The 24,556-nt window shown below is 47.8% G+C and overlaps 1 protein-coding gene across 9 annotated transcripts in view; it reads right to left on the minus strand.

The window, feature by feature from the left end:
* Window positions 1-386: 386 nt before the first annotated feature.
* myo18ab (myosin XVIIIAb) overlaps window positions 387-24,556 on the minus strand; it is a 108,613-nt gene continuing 84,443 nt past the window's right edge. For 6 of the 9 annotated variants that reach the window (XM_042064449.1, XM_042064448.1, XM_042064452.1 and 3 more), the window contains 14 exons: window positions 23,823-24,023; window positions 22,758-22,868; window positions 21,572-21,676; window positions 19,681-19,827; window positions 19,248-19,361; window positions 16,298-16,414; window positions 14,703-14,786; window positions 12,556-12,693; window positions 9,979-10,164; window positions 9,465-9,604; window positions 8,638-8,682; window positions 4,417-4,539; window positions 1,755-3,249; window positions 387-526 (listed from right to left, as the gene is read on the minus strand). In XM_042064449.1, the coding sequence (XP_041920383.1) occupies window positions 1,770-3,249; window positions 4,417-4,539; window positions 8,638-8,682; window positions 9,465-9,604; window positions 9,979-10,164; window positions 12,556-12,693; window positions 14,703-14,786; window positions 16,298-16,414; window positions 19,248-19,361; window positions 19,681-19,827; window positions 21,572-21,676; window positions 22,758-22,868; window positions 23,823-24,023 (2,991 nt within the window). In that variant the 3' untranslated portion in view covers window positions 387-526; window positions 1,755-1,769. The remainder of the gene's footprint in view (window positions 527-1,754; window positions 3,250-4,416; window positions 4,540-8,637; window positions 8,683-9,464; window positions 9,605-9,978; window positions 10,165-12,555; window positions 12,694-14,702; window positions 14,787-16,297; window positions 16,415-19,247; window positions 19,362-19,680; window positions 19,828-21,571; window positions 21,677-22,757; window positions 22,869-23,822; window positions 24,024-24,556) is intronic. The other 3 variants (XM_042064453.1, XM_042064451.1, XM_042064446.1) reach the window with 1 other exon arrangement.

Raw genomic sequence — 24,556 nt, forward strand, 5'->3', positions numbered from 1 at the left:
AAGTAAGGAGCTAGTAACAGCAATGTAACTGATAACTAATACGGATAGCAAGGACAGCTCTGTTGTTTCGTCACTGTGTGTTGTGTTGTGTCCAGTCTGATGTGGAGTACAGTAGAGTGGTCATTTATTGGGGTGGAGAGTAAACACGGGATGAGAGTCCTACTGTGCTCCTGTCTCTACTTCATGCTGTTACAAGAGACAGGAGAAGGTTCTGGAACTGGTGTTGGTGAGTATAGTGATGAGGGCCAACACTGAGAGGCAAACAGTCTTTTTTAAATGAGCGATTATGTGCATCCATGTGAACGTGTGTGTGTGTGTGTGTGTGTGTGTGTGTGTGTGTGTGAGAAAGAGAGAGTCCGGCTATGCTGTTGTCTCTGAGGCCTTGCCCTCGCTGTCGCTGTCGTTCAGGTAGCTGCGTGTGTATCTGGAGCGGTAGGAGCTTCGGGATGCGCCACCCTCTTCCTTTTCTTCTTCCTCCTCCTCTTCATCAGATCGATCATAGCAGAAGCGTCTTCGTGAAGGAGGGCTAGAGGAGAGGTGGGAGATGGAGATCAGGGCAGACAGAGGGGGAGGAACAAATACTTCATTATAATAGAGTAAGACCACAACATACACATGCACAGGATACGCTATGCTTTTACACGACTCAGTTCAGAGTACAATCAATCCACACTTACATCAATACACATGTGATCTAGGAACACCACTCAGTGCTGTTAGACACCCGCCAGACGTGGATCATGCCAGTTAATCACACAAGCACCTCAGAACTGGACACTGAGATGACATCTTAAATCTGATACTGCTCAAGCTCATACTCCTCACCCAATGAACATCGCACTCCACAAAAGGACTCCTGGAGCTACAACAGTCTCAGAGTTTGCCGAGTTTGCACAGCGCCGTTCAATCACTGTCAAGACCCCAAACCCCGGCTAAAGTGCAGCATTTCAATGTCTTTCTTTCTAGAGCCTATTATGTGATACCCCATAACCTTATCAGCTTAATTAACATATAAATTAAATGTTGTTTGCTCTAATTATTGGGGAGCAAACAGATTGGGTCTGATGCAGGCGAGAGCCTCGCTAATGGTTGTGTCTGGGTACAACCCTCGACAAAGAGCAGCTCGGGGTTCCAGAGTTATCTAATCTTTAACCGCCCACACAATGCAAACTGCAGGTTAATTGCTGTTGATTCAGAATCTGAAAAGGCGAGGAAAAAAGTGCTACTTGCTACTTGTGTAAATCAATGGTCTGGTTTAATTATGTCTGAAATAAAGGCTGTAGGGACCATCTATGGTATACTAGAGTGCCTGTTCTTTTGGCTGGTGCTTTCGGACAATAAATCACTCAGACGTTTTAGCGATTGCCGTGTCCACGCACACTGATTCAGAGGCCCTATTTATATACATAAAAGCCCAAAATTAATTACCCTAAATGTCTTGTCCAAATTATTGGAGGCACCAATTTTGTGTGAAGTTATTATGCACATTCATGCACACAAAAGGGCCGAAGATAAAAGAAAGTACCACGGCTGCAAAGCGAAAACAAGTACACAAGAACACAATTTACGGTGCATCATTCGATTAGTTCACTCCGATGAAATGAGTCTGTGGCAACACTTCCTTCACAGGGATGCATTACAATGCTAGACTTTGAGCCTGTGTGGAGCTGTGCATAAAAGGTGCCATTTTTCTACGGTTAGTGTCACTCCATGCTCTCGCGCGCATTACTCATTGCACGTCAGGCAACACCTACTGCCGTCTATTGCCGCTAGTCACTGTCGGGCCGGTACAGGTACTTCATCATCACGTTGTCCACCTTCTTCTTCCTCTTCTTCACGTCCTTCTTGCTGAGAGACGGTGCTTCGTCCCCGAGGCCCTGAGGGTCTTCCTCCTCCGAGCCGGACGCTGGTTTGCTACTGGGGGCCTTCTTAATGCTGTTGGTGCTGCGGTAGGATATAGTGGACGCTCCGGAGCTGGAGTCCGACTCCGAGCTGGAGGAGGATGAGGAGGACGAAGAGGACGAGGAGGCCTTCCTGGACTTCTTCTTGGACTTCTTGGACTTTTTCTTGGAGCTCTTGGAGGAGCGGCGTCCGTCGTCCGAGCCGGAGCTGTCCGAGTCGCTGCTGTGGCTCCTCCGCTTCTTCTTCTTCTTGGACTTGGACTTGCTGCTGCTGCTGCTGCGGCCGCTGCGCGTGCTCATGCTGCTGCTGGACCGCATGAAGTCCACGGCGGAGGCCGAACGCCGCAGGTTGCTCTTCCTCCCGCCGGCGTCTTCCTCCGGGTCTTTCTTCCTGCCCGCCTCGGCCTCCGAGTCCTCCAGGCTGGTGCGCTTGAACTTGATGGGCTTGAAGCTGAGCACCTCGTTGATGGCCTTCTCCAGGTCGGGGTCCAGGTAGTTGCGGTGGGTGACGGGCTTGACGTCGGAGGTGTCTGGGGGGCTGCTGTCGGTGGCGCGGGCCTGGGGCGGCATGGAGATGCTGCGGCCACTGGAGAAGGGACTGTAGGCGGAGGAGCGCGCGTCGCTGTACGCTACACTGCGGCTGTCGTCGTCCAGGCCGAACTCACTAAGCCGACAGCTGCGGGCCGCCGACATGCGCGAGTCGGCGCGGCTCACGCTGCCGGGGCTGCGGCCGCCTCCGTCCGACCGCCGGCTGGGGGTCGGAGAGACAGGCGAGCGTCCCTCCAGGCGGGACATGCTACGGCGTCGACTCCGGGGGCTGGACCGCCCCACGCTTAGCGTAGACTTGGAGTCATCCTCGTCGTACAGGTCCAGCACGGTGCGGCGGGTGGACGCTCGACTCGGGGCCAGCGACGACACCACCGACTCCTTGTCGAACTCGGACCAGCGGCTCTCCAGGCCCTCCCTGGCCCGTCGGCTGGCCTCCGAGTAGGCCTGCGAGATGACCGAGCCGCGGTCGTCCAGGTCGTCCCCGACCTTGGACTTAGACCTCCAGGAGCTCACCGAGTAAGAGTCGTCCTGGCCGTCGGCCGCCTTGCCCTTGCCCTTTCGGAAGGACGACAGATCCTGGGAGTCCTGGGACTGGTCCTTCAGGGTACTGAAGAGGGAGCCATCGTCCCCTTTGCCCCCGATCGAGTCCTTGATGTTGGAGCGCTTCCTGTAGCTTAGCGAACTCATGACAGACACTGGCCTGCTCTGTTCTACCTCTTTACCTTCTTTCCCACTTTCTCTCCATTCCTTACCCTCTTTCCATTCTTTCCCTTCCTTTGCGTCAACGTTCGCAGCGTATCTAGAGGGAGAGAGAACGTGGCATGGCATGGGAAGGGAGACAGCACAGAAAAACACATGATGACGCAGGGAGAGAAAGGGACAGAGACAGAGAGAGAGAGAGAGAAATGATAGATGAGTTACACAGAGAACTGAAAAGAGAGATAAATGGAATTCAAAAACAGTAATGAGATAAAAGACTCTTAGGAAGAAGCAAACAAATATAAAACAAAGTGTTGGAAGGGGGGGTGGGGGGTTGGGGTGGGGGTGAACCCAGGTGAAAAAGAGATCAACAAGAGAACAGCAATTTTGGAGGAGTGAATTTAAAATGTCAAAACGGATGAGAAAGATAGATGAAGGTGGTCGAGATTTCAGGGAAGGCAGCAGAGTTTATAGACAGTTTCCAAGGCTGCTGTGGGGAATGTGAAAACAAAACAAAAAAACACACTTCAAATCCTTGGGCACATAAAACCTTTTTAGAATTGACATTCAACCAAAAGGTGGACAAAGTCCTCTGTTGCACACAGTGGTGCTAAGCAACATTCTTTTGGAGCCAGGTGCATCTGTCCGACTCTGTGCTGCCTATGTTATATATTATGTATGATATGTATGGTATATGTAATATTTAAAACCTTACAAAGCCTCCTGTAATATATCCGAGTTGAACAGTGAGGGTGGTGCAGTGGAACACCGAGAATCTAAAAGCCAAAGTTTTGTGGAAAAAGTTGTGAGAAGCCCAAGTGGGAGAGCTAAATCTTCTTGTAAAGAGACAAATACGGGGCCATCGAAGCCGACAGCCAGCTGGCAGATCTATTAATCTCAGGCGGAGGGGCGCAGGTAGGCATTCCAGCTGGCTAGCGGGCACGTCAATAAATCTGCCAGGGAGGCCATCTAAAGAAGACCCTGTCATCAGCACCAGCGACAATAGACAGAATAAACTGGAAACATTCAGAGAGAAAGAGAGAAGGAGAGGGAGTAAGAGGGAGGGAGAGAGAGAGAGAGAGAGAGAAAAAAAAAAAGAGAGAGAGAGGAAATATCCCATTGGAAGTTGATATTCTATCTGTTACTGCACTATGGAACCGAACCATTTTAAACACAGGGCTAGGGATTTTGATGTGTGTGTGTGTGTGTGTGTGTGTGTGTGTGTGTGTGTGTGTGTGGGGGGGGGTGTTCTGGTGTCATGACTGACCTTGAGCTCTTCAGGCTCCCATCGTCTGACAGGTTCTTGGCGGAGCCCTTGTTTTTAGACAGCCACGACTTCACCCCGTCCACGCGATCGTCCACTTCGGAGTCGGAGCCCGACTCCCCCTCACTGCGTTGGATGATGAAGAGATCGCCAGAGACAGAGAGAAAGAGGGAAGGAGAGAGGAAATGTGAGAACAGGGGGAGGATAGTCGCTGGCACTGGTGTTAGTGGGGGCCATTCAGGAGAAGCACACAAAAGGGCTTGTTTGGTCTTTTTTCCCTCTCTCTCTTTTTGTTGTCCTGAGAGAGCACAGACACATGCACTGGCCTGCCGCCGGCCTGTGGAGACCTGTGGCCATTCTCCGTGTTATTGTGCGCAGCGTTATCGCTCAGCCGACTTGCAGTTAGTTGGCACCAGCTTGCTTGGTGCGTCAAGCCCCAAATGGACCTTTGAGCCTTTCACCAGACTCAATACTTACCCCAGAGTAAGGGCACATGGATAAAGGATAAGGGCTTAGCGGAAGAGACGAAGAAAATAGAAGGGATTTTTTGTCGTCGACCCCCCCCACACACACACACCCGCCCCCTCAATCCCATGTCTCATTTATCTGTTCGCAGCACCGCTGAATAATGCCGTCGCCTCTGATGTAATAATTTGGAGGACAGATTGGGAGTAGAATTGTTTTCGATCTGTGCAGCAGGGTGGGGCAGCCAGCGGGGCGCAGGGAGGAGAACGGAGGCCTGTCAGTGGTCAGAGGAGGATCAAAAGAGGCACGATGCTCCCCGACACCTCAGTGCACCGCTGAGAATTACCTCATTGTGTTTTATCTTTACACACGCATGCACGCACACACACACACACATACATACACCGCACACACACACACACACACGCACACACACACACACACAAAGACACATGCACCGCACATAACTCAAGCCTTTTCAGTTCCGTTCTTCAAAGACTTTCCCCTAAAATGATCTTTAATACCCACAAGGCAGTATATAATGTCTGTATAATAATAATCACACGGAAATATATATATATATATATATATATATATATATATATATATATATATAATAGAAATATATATTATATATATATATATATACTTTTTTCCCCATATATATATATATATATATATATATATATATATATATATATATATATATATATATATATATATATATATATATATATATTTGCCTATGATTATCGCTGGCTTTGAATGCAGTCCAAATGCACATTCTCCTGTTTCACTGTGGTGCAATGTTTTTCTTATTCCGAGCAAACGGAGTTGCCTAGAGGGGGCTGGAATTAACTGCTTGCCATGCCCGTGCTATTAGAGAGTGTCTCCTGATGCAAATTGCTATTGTGGCATGAGAGCCGGCCTGACGTCTGGCTGCGGCGGCAGCGGCTCACGTCGTCTCGCCTCGCCAACACGGGTGGGTAAACAAAGAGCGCGAGGCCCGGCGAGGATGAGGACGCGGTATTAGCACCTCACACATGAAGTGCCCAGCCGAGTCCCTCGCCGTTATGCCCACTGTTTTTCTAGGAGATAATGAAAGCGTTGGATTTGTGTTTGCCTGGATTTGCAAGTCAATGCATCTCTCTCTCTCTCTCTGCCTGCTATTTAAGATTACTTTTATCCCTTTACTCATCAGACACACACTGCTCTGAATTGCTATGATTTACCCTCCAAGAATGTGCCATACGTTTTAGGAAATGTCTTTTAGCAAGTTTCCTAGATAAAATAAGACCACAACAGTATGCCTGGACTCACTGGAAGGGAAACATGATAAATGACCTTGCTAATTATTACATCACTGCCACAGTATCAGTTCTAGGTCAACATTAGGGGCAAGACCAGTGTCCAGATATAATACAATGATCCAGTAACACTTCACAGTAACTTCTTCGCAGAAGTCAAAGAGTAATGGTGGAAATAGAATGGATGATAAACAACGTTTGAGACAATAAAAGCCGGGGAAGGATTGCATGGGCAGTAACAGAAAATTCTAGAATGATTAACGCTCAGGACGTAGCAGCTCCAGCCTGAGCTAGCCTGCTGTGGCTCTGCTCTTAGTGGCTTTGTGATGGTCTCCTTTCCCTCCCGTGGGGCGGCAGGGGTGACTGGCCCTGGTGTGAACGAGCCCGCGGCCCTCTCGGGCAGGCCATCGGCCGCGTCGTGGCCAGCCGGCGCTTTGTAATCAAGCACTTTACACCAAGTGTCACACACAATTTATGTCCTTGACCGCATACCATTAGTTAAGCCGCGCCAAAGGCCCCGGGGAACAAACAAACAACGGAGAGAGTAGAGGGAGACATTAATTGCCTGTGACAATCTGCCTCCACTGCTTGTACATCTCTGTTACACGCTATTACATTTATCATTAGTGCATATGGATCCCTCCCCTGCTCTATTCCTCCTCATTTCCCTCCCTTCCTCCCTCCTTCTCTGCTTCTCTCCGCCCAGCCACTAGATTCCCCTTCGCTTTTAACAGGAGTCGTGTACACGGGCGACACCTTTATCTCATTTCAGTAGCTGTGTACAGAGAGCAGAGCTGAGGCTTCTGGGACTTGTCCAGAGCACATGCAGCTGTTCCAGACCCACTCTGCATCCACATCTGCCCCTGGGCTAAGGGTTGCGGGGGAGACAGAAGAGGGGCTGGGGTATACTCAACGCTTTTAAACACCCCCTGCTGTCCTCGGGAATTTTTTATCATCCTTAACCTATCCCCCCTTCTTTTCCCACTGGTTTGGTTGTTTGTTTGCTTGTTTGGTTCAAATTTAAAGGGCTCCTTGGGCCTTTAGTGCCTTGCCAAGAATAAGCATCAAAACAACAGACCCAACACTGTTATACAGAGGTAAGCTTGAAGTGGACCATCATTAACATTTCTTCCACCATGAGAGTTTATGTTTCTATTTATAAAAGCAAAAACAGATTTACAAATGAACCAAACAAAAAAAACCTCTCATAGCATTGCACAATGCTGCACTAAAGCTCTTAGTGCAATAATGTTCCGGCGAGCCATTAGCCATTAGATTCCTTTTACAGTACACGGCATAAAGAGGGGATGGAGCGGGCTTGCGGCGGCGGTAGCCTGCAGTTTAACAAGAGGCTTTAAAAATGGAAAATGCAATAAGTGCGCGTGCCACACGCCTAGCATTATTGACATGGGAGTGAGCTGGCCAGCTGCCAGAGGTTAGCGCTGCTGTTGGAGGAGCTTTGGCCAGTCGAGGACGAGAGGTTTCTGTAGGACATTTCATGGTCATCCATTATTCAACTTTGGAGCTTGAATGATTGATGAGGAACATGACCAACCCCTCCTCCCATCCACCCCCCCCCCCCAGCCCCACCGTCCCCTCTCCACACCCGACCCCCTCGCCGGAGCACAGCTGGCCAGGGCGTCGCCGCGAGCGTAGCCTCTGCTCTACACGAGGAGCCCACTGAAATATTCAGAAGGGCAAGGCAGGAGACCCCGGGTGCTGGTCAAACATGGCCCACTGGTGTCTGACAGCACAGCCAGGGGCATGAGGAGTCTACCTGGGGCGAGGGGAGGGGAGGGGGGCATGGCGGGTGGGCAAGAGGGAAGGCCTGCAATACAAGCACTCTTGGTTCAAGCATCTCCTGGGAGAGGGCAGGCGCAGGTCAACACTTACCGGACAGTGGATTCTGCCCACAATTGAAAGAGCAAACACATACATGACCCGCAGGGGATACAGCGTGTTTAAAGTACAGCTCATACAGCTCAGTGTGTTAACAGGCCAACAAGTGGATGCTTTGAGGGGAAGAACTGAGCAGGGTGAAGAGCCATCCTTGGCTTTGGGGAGGGGTGGGGGGGTGGCAAAGCAAGTTATTCTCAGTGGCATGCACCAAAAGCATGTGACAACATGCAAAACACACAGAGGACAAATAAATAAAAATCAACAAGGTTGGTGAGAGAATGTTAAAATATCACACTCCCAGCTCTGTGATGCAGTATCATTTGGCTGACATGACTTTTTGCTTTAAATGAGGTCAAATGGGAGTCATTTGGGGAGACTTGGAGGTATTTCATACCTTGTTACTGTGCAAGTTTGAGTAGTGTGCGTAGGCACGGCAAAGGGGGCATGAATTAGTAATCAGACATTTTCAAAGCTCGGTGAATACGGCATCACTTGTCTGGGAGAGGACAAAACTGATTTAAATTAGGACCAAACAGATGCTCTGGTTCCTCACGTTTTGTTCTTTCGTTTCTGATACTTAGTCACCATATCTTGTAAACTGTGGATAGTGGAGGAAGAAATGAAGAAAGGTGACACAAACATAAACAGATGAGTCCAATACAGAACAGAAGGGTCCACAGAAGACAGACAAAGCAAACAAACAAAAGTGAAACTTACATATACAAAAAGAAAGAAAAACAAAAACAAACAATGCCTGGAGGCAATAGAGCATGAAAGATGCTAAAATAAATAAATAAATAAATAAATAAAAACACTGATGCCACTAATACCATCTGCCACCTTAAAAACATAAACAGGAGAACTCAACAGCTTCTGACTGCGAGACCAGTCACCTCGCCGTGACTTTGTGTGGAGAAGAGAAGGGGAACAAATGCTGCCTACTCACTACTATTTATTGCCCACTGACATAGGAGAAAGAGACAGCTTGCCTTTGGTGTGCTACTGCCAACAGGCAAGCAAGTAAGTAAGTAAGCCTCAGCAACAATCTCAAACTATTGAATAAATGTTTGGAGGTAAGGGAGGTTGGATCAGTCTGATCGACATCCTGATTGAGTGAGGTGGATTCTGAAATGCTACAAATTAAGTGGAGCACTGTTCAAGACATGACTTATTTGTTCTTTTCTTCCGCAGAGTTCTCACTTAGACGACTGCCTGCAAAGTCTCTTAGGAAGTACTTTGGCACACTCTCCTCTCTCTCTCTCTCTCTCTCTCTCTCTCTCTCTCTCTCTCTCTCTCTCTTCTGAGCTTATCTCTAGAGCTGAACGCTGGGGAATGCAGTGGCTATGGTATAGAGTGGACTGCTAATGGTGAAGAGAATACCTGTTGATGAGGTCCTCGTTGTCGTCGCTCTCCATCTCGTCCTCAATGGCGGCCTGCAGGTCGCCGATCCTTTTGAAGGCCAGCTTCAGATCTGCCTGAAGGCTCTGATTGGCTGCTTCCAAGCTCTCGATGTCCATTTCCTGTTAGGTGCAGGGCAGGGGTTAGAGAACCATTATAGATCCTTACAAGACACCTGCAGGACTGTAAAATGTATTGGCCCGACTAAAGATTTTGCGGTTTGCTGCAATGCTGCACCCACAGAGCACCATTCATATTATGAGTTAGCTAAAGATAAAGGTAGCAGGTACTTAGCATGATAGACAAACGGGTATTTAGCAGACCCTTTTATTCAATGACACTTACTAAGACGCACAACGCTCAGGAACCGAACCAGGGTCGATTGAATTCAAAGCTGCAACATTAATCGCTGTTTGAATCGGTCATTTCTCTAGGGCCTTTTCTGACGGAGAGGGTCAGTCAGGCTGACGGCAACTGGCCCTGAGATAGGACTCACCAGCTCATGCTTCTTGCGACTGGCCTCCGCCTCCTTCTTGGACAGCTCGGCCATCTCCTCCTTGATGTCGCGGATCTGCCGCTGGAAGCGCTTGTTTTGCTCCTTCTCGCGGATCTCGCTGGCGCTACGCTGGTCCCGCTCCTCCGTCAGCTTCTCCACGTTCTCCTTCAGACGCGCCACCAGGCTCTGCGCGTGCGAGAGAGAGGCCAGAGCATGAGACGCGCAAAGGAACACTGTCAGCAGTACGGCGCCCTAGAAGACCCTATTCTTTTGTCTTTGATGTTTATTCCTCGTGTAGGAAATTGCTTCAATAGTTCAAAGTTGCATAGAAAACTTTCTTCAAAAGTCAGATTCTTTTTCACTGCAAACCAGCCATGGACCCTTAACTATATAAAAAAAAAAAAAAAAAATCACACTATCCTTGCGAAAACTTCCTATCAATGCCAATCAAGCCAGGAATTCTGCACAAACCTGCCAAAACACTGAACAAAGAAAAACTACCTCTTAAAAGTTAGCCTCCACAACACTGTCTCACAACACTGTTAGTATTCACAAAGAGGGCTTTGTTTTTCTCCGCTTCTCTCCACCACTGATCTCCATCAGCATTCAGCCTATGGCTCCAGGGCTAAAGTAAAGTCTTCACTTTACTTCTCTCCTGCTCAGATCCGCTAAGGCTAACGTCTCATTCTAGCACGCCAGTGTCCGCCGGGCTGCTCTAATGCAAGTAGAAGGGGGGCTGTAATCCAGCTCGATTGGGGCCCTTTGTGTTCCTGACAGGGCCGAGGAGAGAGGGGGAGCGAGGGCTGCTGGGCGCTCATCCATACTAGTTGCACTGAGCTACAGCAGCCAGAAAGAATGTGTGTGTGTGTGTGTGTGTGTGTGTGTGTGTGTGAGAGAGAGAGAGAGAGAGTGTGTGTGTGAGAGTGTGAGAGTGTGTGTGTGTGTGTGTGAGTGAGAGAGAGAGAGAGAGAGAGAGAGAGAGAGAGAGAGAGAGAGAGAGAGAGAGAGAGAGAGAGAGAGAGAGAGTGAGTGTGTGTGTGTGTGTGTGTGTGTGTGTGTGTGTGTGTGTGTGTGTGTGTGTGAGAGAGAGAGAGAGTGTGTGTGTGAGAGTGTGAGAGTGTGTGTGAGTGAGAGAGAGAGAGAGTGTGTGTGTGTGAGTGAGTGAGGGAGGGAGGGAGGGAGGGAGAGAGAGAGAGAGAGAGAGAGAGAGAGAAGACGCATGGCTAGGCATTTCACACTGAGCTTTTTTTTTGTAATTATGCTTCCCATACAATCCTGAATGATATCCTGCATTTTGTCACAGGCGATATGGCAATGTAATCCCAGCGAAATTGAATTCCAAATTACACAACATATGTCAAGAATATGGACGGAACATATCAGCATATGAAGACGGAAGGTGAGGGAGAAAAGAAGAGCTGAACCGCTGATGCCTCACTGTCTGCACTTGCATCACCTGAACACCTGAACACCTTCATCAAACTGCACACCTGCTGGAACACCTACAGCACCAGAGGAAGTCTAGAGGAAGACAGTGAAAGTCAGTAGAGTCTGAGGGCCAGATGTACTAACGCGTTTGCGCCCACTTCAGGCGTATTTGTTTCGCAACATGCGAAGCCCTGGAAGCAAATGTAATTTACTGCCGCTAGGGTGCGTCTAGATTTCTAGGCTAGGGGAAAGTGGGAGTTTACCATAAAAAGATGGGAGGGGAAGCGTAAAGAACGCTTAATTATGTATTCCGCGGTAAGTACAAAGACTGCTCCTGAAAGCGCACGTCGATTCTGCGCCTAAATATTTCCGCCTTGTAAAAGGAGGTGTTAATTCAAATTGCAGTTCAATGCGTCAATAAGAGAACCTTTCAAAGACAACAGAATCGCTATTTAGAGCACCAGTTTTGTAAGTATTTGTACTATCAAAAGCAACCTTAACTTTCGTTGGCCTTTTGAATGTCTTACTTTCACATCATTCACTTAAACTTTCCTACTTGCTAGATTTGACCAATTTTCCATAGCTTATGTGCACAAGTACTTTGAGTAAAACTAGTGATCTTCATTATCTCCCTGCTTGTTGACATCTTATCATGTATGGTATAATTTCATGATCGCTAAACGTTTGATTCTTTTTAATGTTGTCATCAGTTAACTTCATTCAGCTGCGCTTGTATAGGCTCTGCCATTCAGTTGTGGACGTTCGTAAATTGCGTTTATGGGCGGAGAAAGGCAGAGAAAGGCGTAGTTTACACTAGTTTGATAAATACGACGGAAACTTGGGTCTGACAGTGTTCGCAATATGCGGTTTGTCCATGACGCTGATAACGCTATGTTCGCAAATGTACGTACATCCGCCCTGAGAGTCTGAAAAGAGAGTTTTGAAGAGAGTCTGAAAATGTAACATATCGTGAAAATTTGAAGAGTCTGAAAATTGAACATATCGTTTATCAATGGTGGTGGTCCCATTAGGGTCTGCTGGTGGGAGTATGCATGCCTACACAGTGCATGTACAGTAGGCTGACCCCAGGACCCCGGAGCTGTTGGGAGTTGACCCCCCCGCCCCCGCCCACCGCAGCCAGGCTCTCACCTCCAGGCGCTTGACCTGCGTCTTCTCGAACTCCAGCTTGGTCTCGATCTCGCGGATCTTGGCCTCCTGCCGACTGACCATCGACTTCTCCACCATGGACTGCTCCTGGAACTCCAGCTGGCTCTGCAGCGACTGGAGCTGAGGAGGAGAGGAGCGGCAAGAGGGGGTGGGTGGGTGAGCGCTATGCTGGTGCACAAACACTCAATACACAGTAACCCTGACCCTCATGCAAGACCAACACACATACAGTACAGGAACCAACACATAACTAAGTGAACACACACACAAACACACGCACACACACACACACGCCAAAAACAGACCAAATCAAGAAGAGACACATGCATGCACGCACGCACGCACACACACACGCACACACACACACACACAGATATACTGTACACAGAATTAAGTCTCAACATGCACATCTTCTACCCTGGAAACTCCAGAGTTCTCGGAAGAGCGCAATTTGAATTGTCTCTGCGAGACACTCGGGGGGGAGCCAATCACATCGGTGTATCTGATATAGGCGGGACTGAGGCGAGCTAAACAGATGACAGTCATAGTGTTATCTAATTGCGTCGAAGTCCGGAATCAGTCAGTAAACGTTGGTCGTATTGTGTTATCCAATTGCGTGCAGTGAGATTTTCAAATGCATGCTTGGTGTCGCCCCTCGAGTTGGGCCGTTACATTATTCGTGGCCAGACCCTTAATCTTTCTAGATTACCAGGGTCTGGAATCTCCAGGCTACACATCTAAGACCTACACACACACACATCCACATCATAATTATTCCCGATGACTCCAAGAGTGAGTAGTGCTCCCCTGTGGCACCCTCTTGTCTTCAGTGAGAGATAAAAGAAATCCCCCCATCTTCTTTATGAGCGTGAGAGAGAGAGAGAGAGAGAGAGAGAGAGTGCGAGAGAGATGGAGGGAGGGAGGGAGGGAGAGAGAGAGAGAGAGAGAGAGAGAGGGCGCAGCCTCAGACTCTTAAATCCACTCCACTTCATCTTGCCCCGAACGCTTCTCTGCATCAAAATGGCTCTCCACTGACGGTTCTGAACAAGGTATGTCCGAGGACATCGCGCCGGCATCTTATAGCACCACTCCGGGCGCGTTGGCAGCATCCCAACAGCGCTCTGCCATTTCTCTGTCTCCCCATTTCACACTTTGCAAAAGACGGTTCGGAAGTGTTTGGTGTGAAAGAATGGTGCCCTCAATGTTGACTTTGGGAGAGCTTTAGGGGACTATTTATTTTCAAAACAGCATGTAGTGAAAGGCATGTCATTTGGATTGAGACTGCAAACCAGACTGGTTATTATATTCCTCCAGTGTGAGGTTTATTTAAGGCAGTTATTGGAGCAGTTGGCAACAAAACAAATGCCCCGACTCCTCAGAAATGTGCTTGCTTGCTGTTTGCGATCTGACCTGCGGCCTGCTATTGGTGAGCAGTGTACATGTACTATAAAAGCCTTACACACAGACTCCAACAAGGGCCCTGCAGCGCGGGCAAAAGCTAGTCTTACAAAGTGGTCCAGATTAGATGCTAGTGGTGGCTGAGGGTTGGATAAGTGCTGAAACGCTCCGATGGATCAGACGGCTATCGATGGAAATCTTAAGTCTGCCTCCGACTGCTCCTCTCCACACTGGTAACCTGCGGGCAAAGCCATCAAAACTGCCACATGTACTGCACCAGGAGCAGCTCACAGCAGGCTAGAACAGTGGTTCTTAAACTGGGGGTCGCAAAAGGTCGCTGCCATTGACATAATGCCTTTGGTGTTGACATAGCCTACCTATGAGAGAAGACATTTTCCGCCTCTGCTTCCAATGCCCATCTTGCAACATTTCAAAACCAAATTCCGCCAATTAGAGAGAAGGGGGTCGCGAGACTTGGCCCATGTTTTTTTTGGGGGGGGGGGGGGGGGGTCGCCAGACAAAAAACCACTAGACCACTAGTCTAGAATATGAACACCAACTACAGTATAATATGCTAGTTGTAATGTACTGTATAAACTGTAATGCTCCACGAGGCAAGGGCAAGGACGCAGATGGACGTACATTTTTGACCACAACAAGTAACGGGAGTAAAGTATTGCCATAATAACCCCAGCTGCTGGTTTGGGTGACCACGCGGGTGCTGGTCTTACCTTCTCCTGGACGTCCTGCTTCTCCTTCAGGGCCTCCTCCAGTTGGGTCTGCAGGTCTGTGATCTGGGCCAGGTGCTGAGAGGACTAACACACAACAGGACACAATGCAACATCATCACACACACAAAATCACAACAGGACACAGCAGCTTTACCACACAATTATATGGGGGAAAAAACTTTACATATCACCATATGTAACATGCATCAGACATGACTGATGAAGGGCTAGGGCCCGAAACGCTACACGTGGATATATACCATTAAAAAAACGCTAAGGAGCAGATTCTGGTGTGCGGACTCATCGTTCTTATCTTTGCATCTGCTTTTCTGTCCAACACCCAGTATTTATCGTTTTTGGATGTGCGTGCTGTATCTTTGAATTCACTTGCAAAGATTTCATATTCTTCCTTAAGGTTAATGACTTTACGATGGAAACAAATTATAGCAAGGTGTCAACTTTGAAGGTGTCAATTGATGTACAGTACATGGACAAAAGCTGACTGTGTGCCAAAAGCTAAAGCTAACGTCAAGGTCATGCTGGGTTGGTTAAGAGCTCTCATATGTAATTGTATATGGGGCTGTGCCTTTTCAGGATGTCATGAAAAGACCAAAAAGCAATGATAAGTGTGCAGTGTGAGTGTGACTTATGTGCTGTGATCTAGCATCTGTTCTGTACCAAACCAATCAATCGATCTTCCCAGAGGAAAGGGCTGTTCTACATTAGGGGAGATATTTTCATTAAGTCTCAGTGCAAGCCCATCACTCAACACTCTGTCACTGTCAAAGCTCACTTTGGAGCCTCAATTTATGTGCAATGACAATCAACACAAACACACGCGCGCACACAAGCACACATACACACGCATACACACACACACACACGCGCACACACAGATTTCACAAATACTTTCAATGACACCTTCAAACTCGTGTGAACAAATCCCCCTTTATAAAGAGAGGCATTTTAGAGAGTGAGAGAGAGAGAGAAAGAAACAGAGAGAGAGAGAAAGAGGAGGAGAGAGAAGAGAGGGTGGGGGCAGAGACAGAGAAAGACAAAGGAGAGACAGAAAGAAAGAAATGGGAGCTATTCCAAAGACCACTTCAAAAATTAAATCCTCCGTTCCAAAAATAGTGCCGGCCCGTCTGGGTCGTTCCTTTTGCGTGAGAACAATGTCAAGCTGGGCTTGTTGAGCCTGATAAAAGCTGACCTCTGGGAGAGTGAACATGGAGTCGAGAGAGAGAGAGAGAGAGAGAGAGAGAGAGAGAGAGAGAGAGAGAGAGAGAGAGAGAGAGAGAGAGAAAGAGAGAAAGAGAGAGACGCTCTACCAATTTAAGTCAAGGAAATGAACCTGTAAAATGTTAAATGTAAATAAATAAATAGAAGGAAAGATGAAGGATAGATGAAGAGGTAAAAACAAATAAACAAATGTTTCACAGAAGAAAGACAGACAGAGGAAGGGGAAGAAAAAAGGGACTGTGCAGGCAGCTCAGTATGTGCGCATTCGCTGAGCAAAGACAGGTAGAAGAAGTGAAGCACACTGTGTGTGTGTGTGTGTGTGTGTGTGTGTGTGTGTGTGTGTGTGTGTGGTTCACCTGTGCCACGGCGGCCTTGTGCTTCTTCATGAGGTCGTTGAGGTCCTCCTGGTCCTCCTCCATGCGAGACTGCAGGTCGTTCTTCTCCCGCTGCACACGACTCAACTGCTCCTCCAGCTACAGACAGACCGACAGACAGAGAGAGAGAGAGAGACAGAAGGAGTTGGATAGGCAGCAGACAGAGATAGAGAGAGAGAGAGAGAGAGAGAGAGAGAGAGAGAGAGAAGGAGTTGGATAGGCAGCAGACAGAGAGAGAGAGAGAGACAGAAGGAGTTGGATAGGCAGCAGAGAGAGAGAGAGAGAGAGAGAGAGAGAAGGAGTTGGACAGGCAGCAGAGAGAGAGAGAGAGAGAGAGAGAGAGAGAGAGAGAGAGAGAGAGAGAGGAGTTGGACAGGCAGCAGAGAGAAGGGAGGAAGAGAGAGAACAAAGGGGACGTGAAGAGGAGGAAGAGAGAGGGACCAACGTTAGAATGAACAGCACAGGAGAGAGGGAAAGGAGAGAGACAAACAGCACACAAACACAACAGATGATGGCAGAGATCGAACGAGACTTCGAGGAGGAACGAATCACGGCATTGTAGAAGACGGGGACAGAATTCAGTTTGAGGGGAACACAAAAAAAAGAGATGCATTTATGGATAAATGGCGGTCCTCCCGGGGAGAATTCAATCGATTTCTTTCCCTTGTTCACTCTCTTTCCTCTGCTCTGTGTCTCTCACCCCATTTCTCCTTACCTTCATTCTCTCTCCCTCTCCCTCTCCCTCTCTCTCTCTCTCTCTCACACGTTTTCTGTCTCCCTCGTTCTCAAAGACTTAAGTCACTGTGGCCCTCCCACACCTAATCCCTGTGATTAGCATTTGCCAAGCAGCCGAAGCACAATGGAAAATTACCCCGGTGCGCTAGCATCCTGTTTCCCCCTGCCGTCTTCTTGGGGGACTATCAGAGGTGTAGCACTCTACTTCCATAATTACCTCGACAATACTGAGAAACGGGCGTCTCAGAAGAGCCAGCGCGCTTTATTAAGAGACCGAGGAGAAGAAAAAACTAAATATCAGAAGAGAAGAAGGGAGCTAATGAGACCATTAGCATGTGACATGGGGAAATTAAATGTCCTATACACACACCGACCGTCATGGTGACATCCATCTTATTAACGTGCTGGATACACACAGCAGGACGCGTATAATGGACCAGATCCGTTGCTTTTTGCCACCAAAATGGAGTCCGCCGGACAAGGCCGTGTGATTTATGGAAGGAGACGCAGGTTCATTAGTTTGTCTAAGCGTTTAATTCCGTTGGTCATTACTGCTTATTAGCAGTTTCAAAACAAACATTTTCGATTCTGAAGAGATAGTTTGTTTTTGTCCTGACTGGTGTAAGTGTTTAGATGTAACCGTCATCAGCGATAGAACTCAATAAGAGGCTTCGGCCCTCAGTCTGTGACCAAACACACAATAGCGTGCTTACAGCACTGTGTGCGTAGATAACAATTTCAAGGTGTCAGAGGAAAGATGGTGTCAACGATTAGAAAGAAAAGAGGAGCTGTCAAAAGAAAACAAACACACGTTTACACAAACACACACACACACACACACACCAAAAAGCAATTACAGGGGGACCTCGCTCACTGCAGACAAAACGATGGGGAGACACAGTAGTCCTTCCTTCCCTCCTCTCCTCTCATCAGCTATAAATACACTGCTGAAGCACCATGATGTTTCAGTCAAACACACTCTAACTGTCTACACAACACCATCAAACAGCCCACAAACAAACTGTAACTTTGCACTTGCATCCCAAAAACAACCACCTCCTGCCCCATCGTTCCTTTTTCTAGCACACTTACTCCCTATTTTCCCGTCCCTCAAGTGACACTGCAATCAGCCACTGCCTACATTGTTGGAGAACTTCAAAAAAGAAGAGGCCATTTGCCTCAGAGTTATTTAATCAATAAAGTGAATTAGAATGGAGCGGTTGTAGCACGTGGGCCCGGCATGCACGTCAATAGAGACACTTTGCAGCGCGGAGCTCGAAAATTAGCACTCAAAATTCAATCGGATTTCATTGTCAAATGTAATATTCTTGCCTATTCTCTGGCCCTCTGGCACGGCTCTCCCACGCTCTCTCCAACATTAACGCATCAGCCATCTTTTCTCCCACAGCTGGGGAAGGCTGAAGAGCATGCATGCAATGTGGATGGGGGGGGGGGGGGGGGGAGAGGGGACCAGAGCTGTATACAAATGTACACGTTTGAATTCGATATGCAAATCTATGGTGTGTGCCGGTTGTCAGAGAGATTTCAGCGTCACAGAAGTGGGAAATGCGACAAACAAAAACTGGCAGAGCAGAAACGGCATTCTGACACACACACACACACACACACACACACACACACACACACGCATGCATGCACACACACACGTACATAGTCTGCTTGCCATCTCTCCACCCATCCATCCATCCATCTCTCACTCTTTCCATCCTGATATCTGTTTATACTATTCCTCTCTGCACAAACCTAATTACTTCATTCCACCCCAACACCCCCGCCCCCATTCATTTTCCTGCATCTCAGCCAGTTACAGCGTTATTAAACTGTAATGCATTTGAAGGTAATACGTCTTGTTCAAATTAGAGATGGATTCGGAAACATGTCATTACGGGCGGAAATCATTTCTCCTTGTCGCCAGTCAATAATTGAAATGGCAGTGTGGCAGTGCATGATGCAAACTAGGAGCAGAGGAGTCACGGTAACCGGGGCGATGATGGTGGAATTGCCTCACTCTCAGTAGCGCCTTGGTAACCGGTGGACAAAAACTGGGGGTCACAACAGACCCAAGCTAAAAACAATGGCCACCATTTTGAGGCTGCTGACTCAGTGTAACGCCTCGGACTCTGCGACTTCATGACTGGTGCAATGTGGTGAGGGGACAGCGCAGCAGGTCACTTACGGCGAGCTTGGTTTTGGAGATGTCATCCATCTGGACGTGCAGGTCTTCGATCTCCACCTCCATAGCCTTGCGGGCTTTGACTGCGGCGGCGCCCGTGAACTCCGACTCCTCCAGCTGTCACATGCAGAAAACAGGCAGTGAATCAGGAGCATGTGGGAAACAGACTCACTCCACTGTAAAAAAAACCTCTCCACTGCAGAGCTGCACGGTGACTCAGAGGAGAGTCAAGAATGCAGAACCACACAATGGAAAAATACGCTGCTATCTGATCTGCATAAGCCAAGTCTGAAACCCACCCGAGCCAAAGGAACGCTCTCACGCACTTCACACAACACAGTGAATTAAACACGTCAATCGTCTACTACTGCCTTGTTTAGTGTCTGACTGACTGTGCGTGGCTGTCTGCTTGTGTAGTGGTTGAGGAGGTCCAGACCTGGTTCTTGAGCTGGGCGATCTCCCTCTTACTGGGGGCGTTGTTCTTCAGGTGGTCCAGCATGATCTGGGCGTCGGCCAGCAGGGCTTTGGTGCGCTTCAGGTCCTTCCTCAGACGCTTCTCGGTCTCCACGTCCCTGACACTCACCTGTGGGACCACCACACACACACACACACACACACACACACACACACACACACACACACACACACACACACAGATAAGATATCCAGACACACACAGCACTGATTTATTCAATGTAAGAGACTAGGGGAGGGGGTCATACTCAAACATTGCATGGGCCTGTCTTCTGTCACTGCATTAGAGTTCAAATGATTTCCAGCTATGCCATGAATAAGCAAGTGATCTACACCCAGTGTTTCCCCTACTATGCATTCAGCAGCAGCCCAGTGCCACTACTAGAATTTGTGTGGCACCGCAAAAAAAATCACATGATCAGTAGGCTAATAAAAAACCTATGCAAGTGAACTGCGGGATCAGCTGCCGTTCGTTCCTCTCCAGGTCTGATGTCAACAAATAATAGGAGGCTAAGGTTGAAGGCGCAGTCAGGGATTTCACAGGCAATTTTGTGAAAAAAAAAAAAAAACAAAAAAAAAAAAAAAAAAAACGTAGCCTACATTATATTTTAACCAAGGACCAAATGAAACACGCCAGCAAGGTAGCTCGTCCCTACCCTCAGTATTCCCAGAGAAATTCCACGCTGGGTTTCATTTTTGTTTGTTCTATATACATACCTAGGCTGTGAAATAAAGGTCTAGCCTACTGTTGGGTTTAATGGAATTCGAGTAATAGGATACGCAACCATTTACATCGGGAGATAGCTCCTTGTCATTTCTGTAGAGCTCACCAAAATCACAGAATTTATGATTACAGGATACTTATCTCCTGTAATCCAAAATAGATTTTCTTCGAGTTGTTAGGCTTTTGAGCATTTATTTCATCCACATATCCGCTATATCATCCACATAACGCTTCTATGTTAGCTTAAAACTGTGAGACTCAAGCAAGCCTCACGGGCTGTCACGGCCTTAAATTTACTCAACAGCACTCAATTCGACTTGCACAACACCAATACAGTGTAATGACATAAAAGATAAGTCTATATAGTTTAACTCACAGGTGAGATGTGGCCTATGATTAAGCTTTAATTTTCAATTAAATGTAAATAATAATGTTCTGTGTTGTGCCATTTCAATTTTGTTCTAATAATAATATAAGTAATAATTACGAATGTCAATTAAAAAGGTGAAAGAATAACATGAATAATCCTGTCTATAATGTGACCAGTTCAAGTACTGCAATAATGCTTTGTAAATTACATCTTTTTTTCACAGCAGATGCCTTGAATGTATCGATGGTTATGTCATATTTATAACTCACAAAATGCCGACAAAATCCGCCAGAAGTCGTCAGTCATTTTTCAAAACTTGTCTTTCTTTTTTTTTGACCCTAGACCCCCCTAGCTTCCTACGACTACCAGCACCGCTGCTGGAACAATTTCTAGGGGAAACCCTGTACACCAGTCTGACTGTTTGATGCTGGTGAAAGCACATGGATCTAAATGCACAGCTAAATCTTCAACTTGCTGCTGGTGTCCAGTCCATATATTTGACAAAGCTAATAAAGTTTGAAAGTCCATGAACCTGTTTTGGATCCAGTTGCAGCTTAACTTGCTGTAAGTCAGACCGTGCAAATTAAAGTCAGTCAGTGACTAGTGAATTCCTGTAGAAGAATGCACATGGCGTAGCGTCTTCAGCTAAAAGTGAGCAGATGTGGTGAACAGCTCTAGAGTGCTGGAGGTTATAAACCATCACTATGCGGTTTCCTCAGTTGTGCGTATCATCTGGTGTGCAGTGGTCAGAGGAGGTACCTGGTCCTGGGCGGCTATCAGCTTGGATTCCAGATCTCTCCTCTCGCGTAGCACCTTCTGCTTGTCATCGTACTCCTCCTCCAGCTGCACCTCCATCTGCTTCAGCTGCAGACACACACATACACACACACACACACACACACACACACACACACAGTTCAGAACACTGCAAAAACTAAAACTGCTTTATTTGGATGATAAACTCAGACACAAACCCAGAGTTGAATATTCAACCCACCACATAAAGACACACACGACTCATTTGCTGGAAACACACATTATCTACTGCACTTTCTTGAATTTTTGAATGCTTTACTGCCTTGAAAGCTTTAAATCGCCACACACACACACACACACACACAGAATCTGAGCCCTCCACCATCCACTACATGTTCATATGACTAAGCACCATGACTCAAACAGTTAACTAAACTGTTTTGAGGTCTTTAAGTTCTTAGAGGTTTACGGTGTGGAGGAGCAGGCCCCTCGAAACACTCAACCTGGTAGAAGGACACTGCATTTTGGTTGCCATGAGCACAGAAATGAGTCAAAGTTATTTCTGGTCTGAGTGACGGGAGGGTGGGAAGAGCTGGCGGGGGGGGTTACGGGGGGAGAAGAGAGAGAAAACATCAAATCATCAACACAACACCCATTAACTCAGAATCAAAACAACAGCAGCGAGGCCGGCCTAAGTGATCGCCCACACATGAGCATCGACATGTAAATGTTGTCACGAAAAACGAGTGGGGCAAAAGGTAAGGGATTTGCTTCCCCCTATGGGTGTTTATGCTTTTATTTTGGGCTTGAAAATACGTTCAAAAAGAGTGATGTTTCACCAGAGCCACGCGGCAGCTTTGCCAACACGGCTGGCTCCTGTCGGATATCTGTACATCACATAACACAGGCCCTAGATATAGACCAATAAATTCAACAGCCGTGTGATAGTATTACACTTTTCGATCACACACACTCTGACTTCATCTCTGGCACACATTCAAATGCACTCTCACAAACACACAAACACACACACACACACTCACAACCATACAAAGTGACATAAACAACCACTCATAGCGAGAAGGACCCTTTCCCAAACACACACACACAAAGCGATACTGTACAAACACACACAGCGAGAGAGACCCTTTCTTTCTCCGACACACACACACACAAGTCTTGAACTCACCTTCTTGCTGCAGGACTGTCTGATTTCCTCCACTTCCTCGTCCTTGTTTTCGATCTCCTTGGAGTGGGTCTGCCTCAGCCTCTCCATCTCCATCTCCAGACGAAGCTTGGCCTGTGGACACACACACACACACACACAGAGTTACTTTCATGTAGGCAGAGCCAGAGGGCCCTGGAGACACTCATTGTCTGCGTGCACTCTGCTGAACGCGAGTCAGCACATCTGACATTTCTGGCCAGGTGAGATTGTGCTCTGGGCAGGCAGGGCGCCACAGCTGCAGAGAGGGCAGCAGTTCACTCCCACACAAGGACATCAGCTACACAGCATGCTTTCACTGGTGTGGAGGTGGGAGTGTGTGTGAGAGACATCATGTATTCTGTATGTCTCTAGCACATGTACTGGACACACTGTGATGGTGTGTCCATTATAGCCACAGTGTAAAGGAAAGACGAGGGCATGGGGCACAGGGCAAGAGGGAAGGTGGGCATGGGACACAGGGCAAGAGGGAAGGTGGGCATGGGGCACAGGGCAAGAGGGAAGGTGGGCATGGGACAAGGGGGCGCTGGTATCAGGTCTGTTAGAGGTTCGTACACAAGGACACAGCACAGGATCATGGCAAACCTTTGGCACAGTCAAATTGTCCAAACGACCAAAATAGATATAAAGCCCTGACGACTTAACGAGAACAATTAATGTGGTGTTTCCGCCCCATTAACGGTTGGTTTGTGTGTGTGTGTGTGTGTGTGTGTTTCTGACCGAAGGGAATGTGATGTACATCATCAGTAATTACAGGCACATGCAGTATGTGTGCATGCATATGTGTGTAAGTACATACTGTAAGTGTGTTTTGTAAGAATGTGTGTTTGCGTGTGTGTGTGTGTGTGTGTGTGTATGCATATGTGTGTGTGTGTGCGCGTGTGTGTGCATGTGTGTGTGCATGTGTGTGTGTGTGTGTGTGCATGTGTGCGTGTGTGTGCGTGTGTGTGTGTGTATGCGCATGTGCATGTGTGCATGTGTGTGTGTGTGTGTGTGTGTGCATGTGTGTGTGTGTGTGTGTGTGCGTACCTGTTCCAGCATTTGAATGGTGCCAGCCTGTTCGTCTAGCTCTTCCTCCTGGTCCTTGACCTTGGCCTCCAGGTCGCGCAGCTGCTTCTTGACCTTGGCCAGCGAGGCCTCGTCCTTGGTCTCCTGCGATGACAGGTCCTGCAGCTCCGCTTCCAGCTGCTCCACCTTCAGGTTCAGAGCACACATCTCCAGGTCTTTATCCTGATGGAGAGAGAGAGGGAGGGAGAGAGAGAGAGAGATGGAGAGAGAGAGAGAGAGATGGAGAGAGTGGGAGAGATGGAGAGGGAGAGAGATGGAGAGGGAGAGAGATGGAGAGTGGGAGAGATGGAGAGGGAGAGAGATGGAGAGAGTGGGAGAGGGTGAGAGAGATAGAGATGGAGAAAGAGAGAGATAAAGAGAAAGAGAGGGAGGAAGATGAATGGAGAGAGTGGGAGAGGGTGAAGGTGATGGAGAGAGGGAGAGAGAAAAGGACAGAGAGGGTGAGGGAGAGAGAAAGAGAGAGGGAGATGGATGAAGAGGAAATTATGGTGAAGGAGATGAAGAGATGAAGGAGAGAGAGAGGGAGAGAGAGAAAGAGAGAGAGAGGGAGAGAACGAGAGGGAGATGGTTAGAGTAAGAGTTTATCCAGTGAGCTCACACACACACACACACACACACTTCATCTCAGGGCAAAAAAGGACATTTGTGCATTTTGTTTGGTTATTTTTCTTTCTCACACATACAGTATTCTCTCA

Source organism: Alosa sapidissima, chromosome 15 (genome assembly GCF_018492685.1).
Source record: "Alosa sapidissima isolate fAloSap1 chromosome 15, fAloSap1.pri, whole genome shotgun sequence".
Classification (NCBI taxonomy): Eukaryota; Metazoa; Chordata; class Actinopteri; order Clupeiformes; family Clupeidae; genus Alosa; species Alosa sapidissima.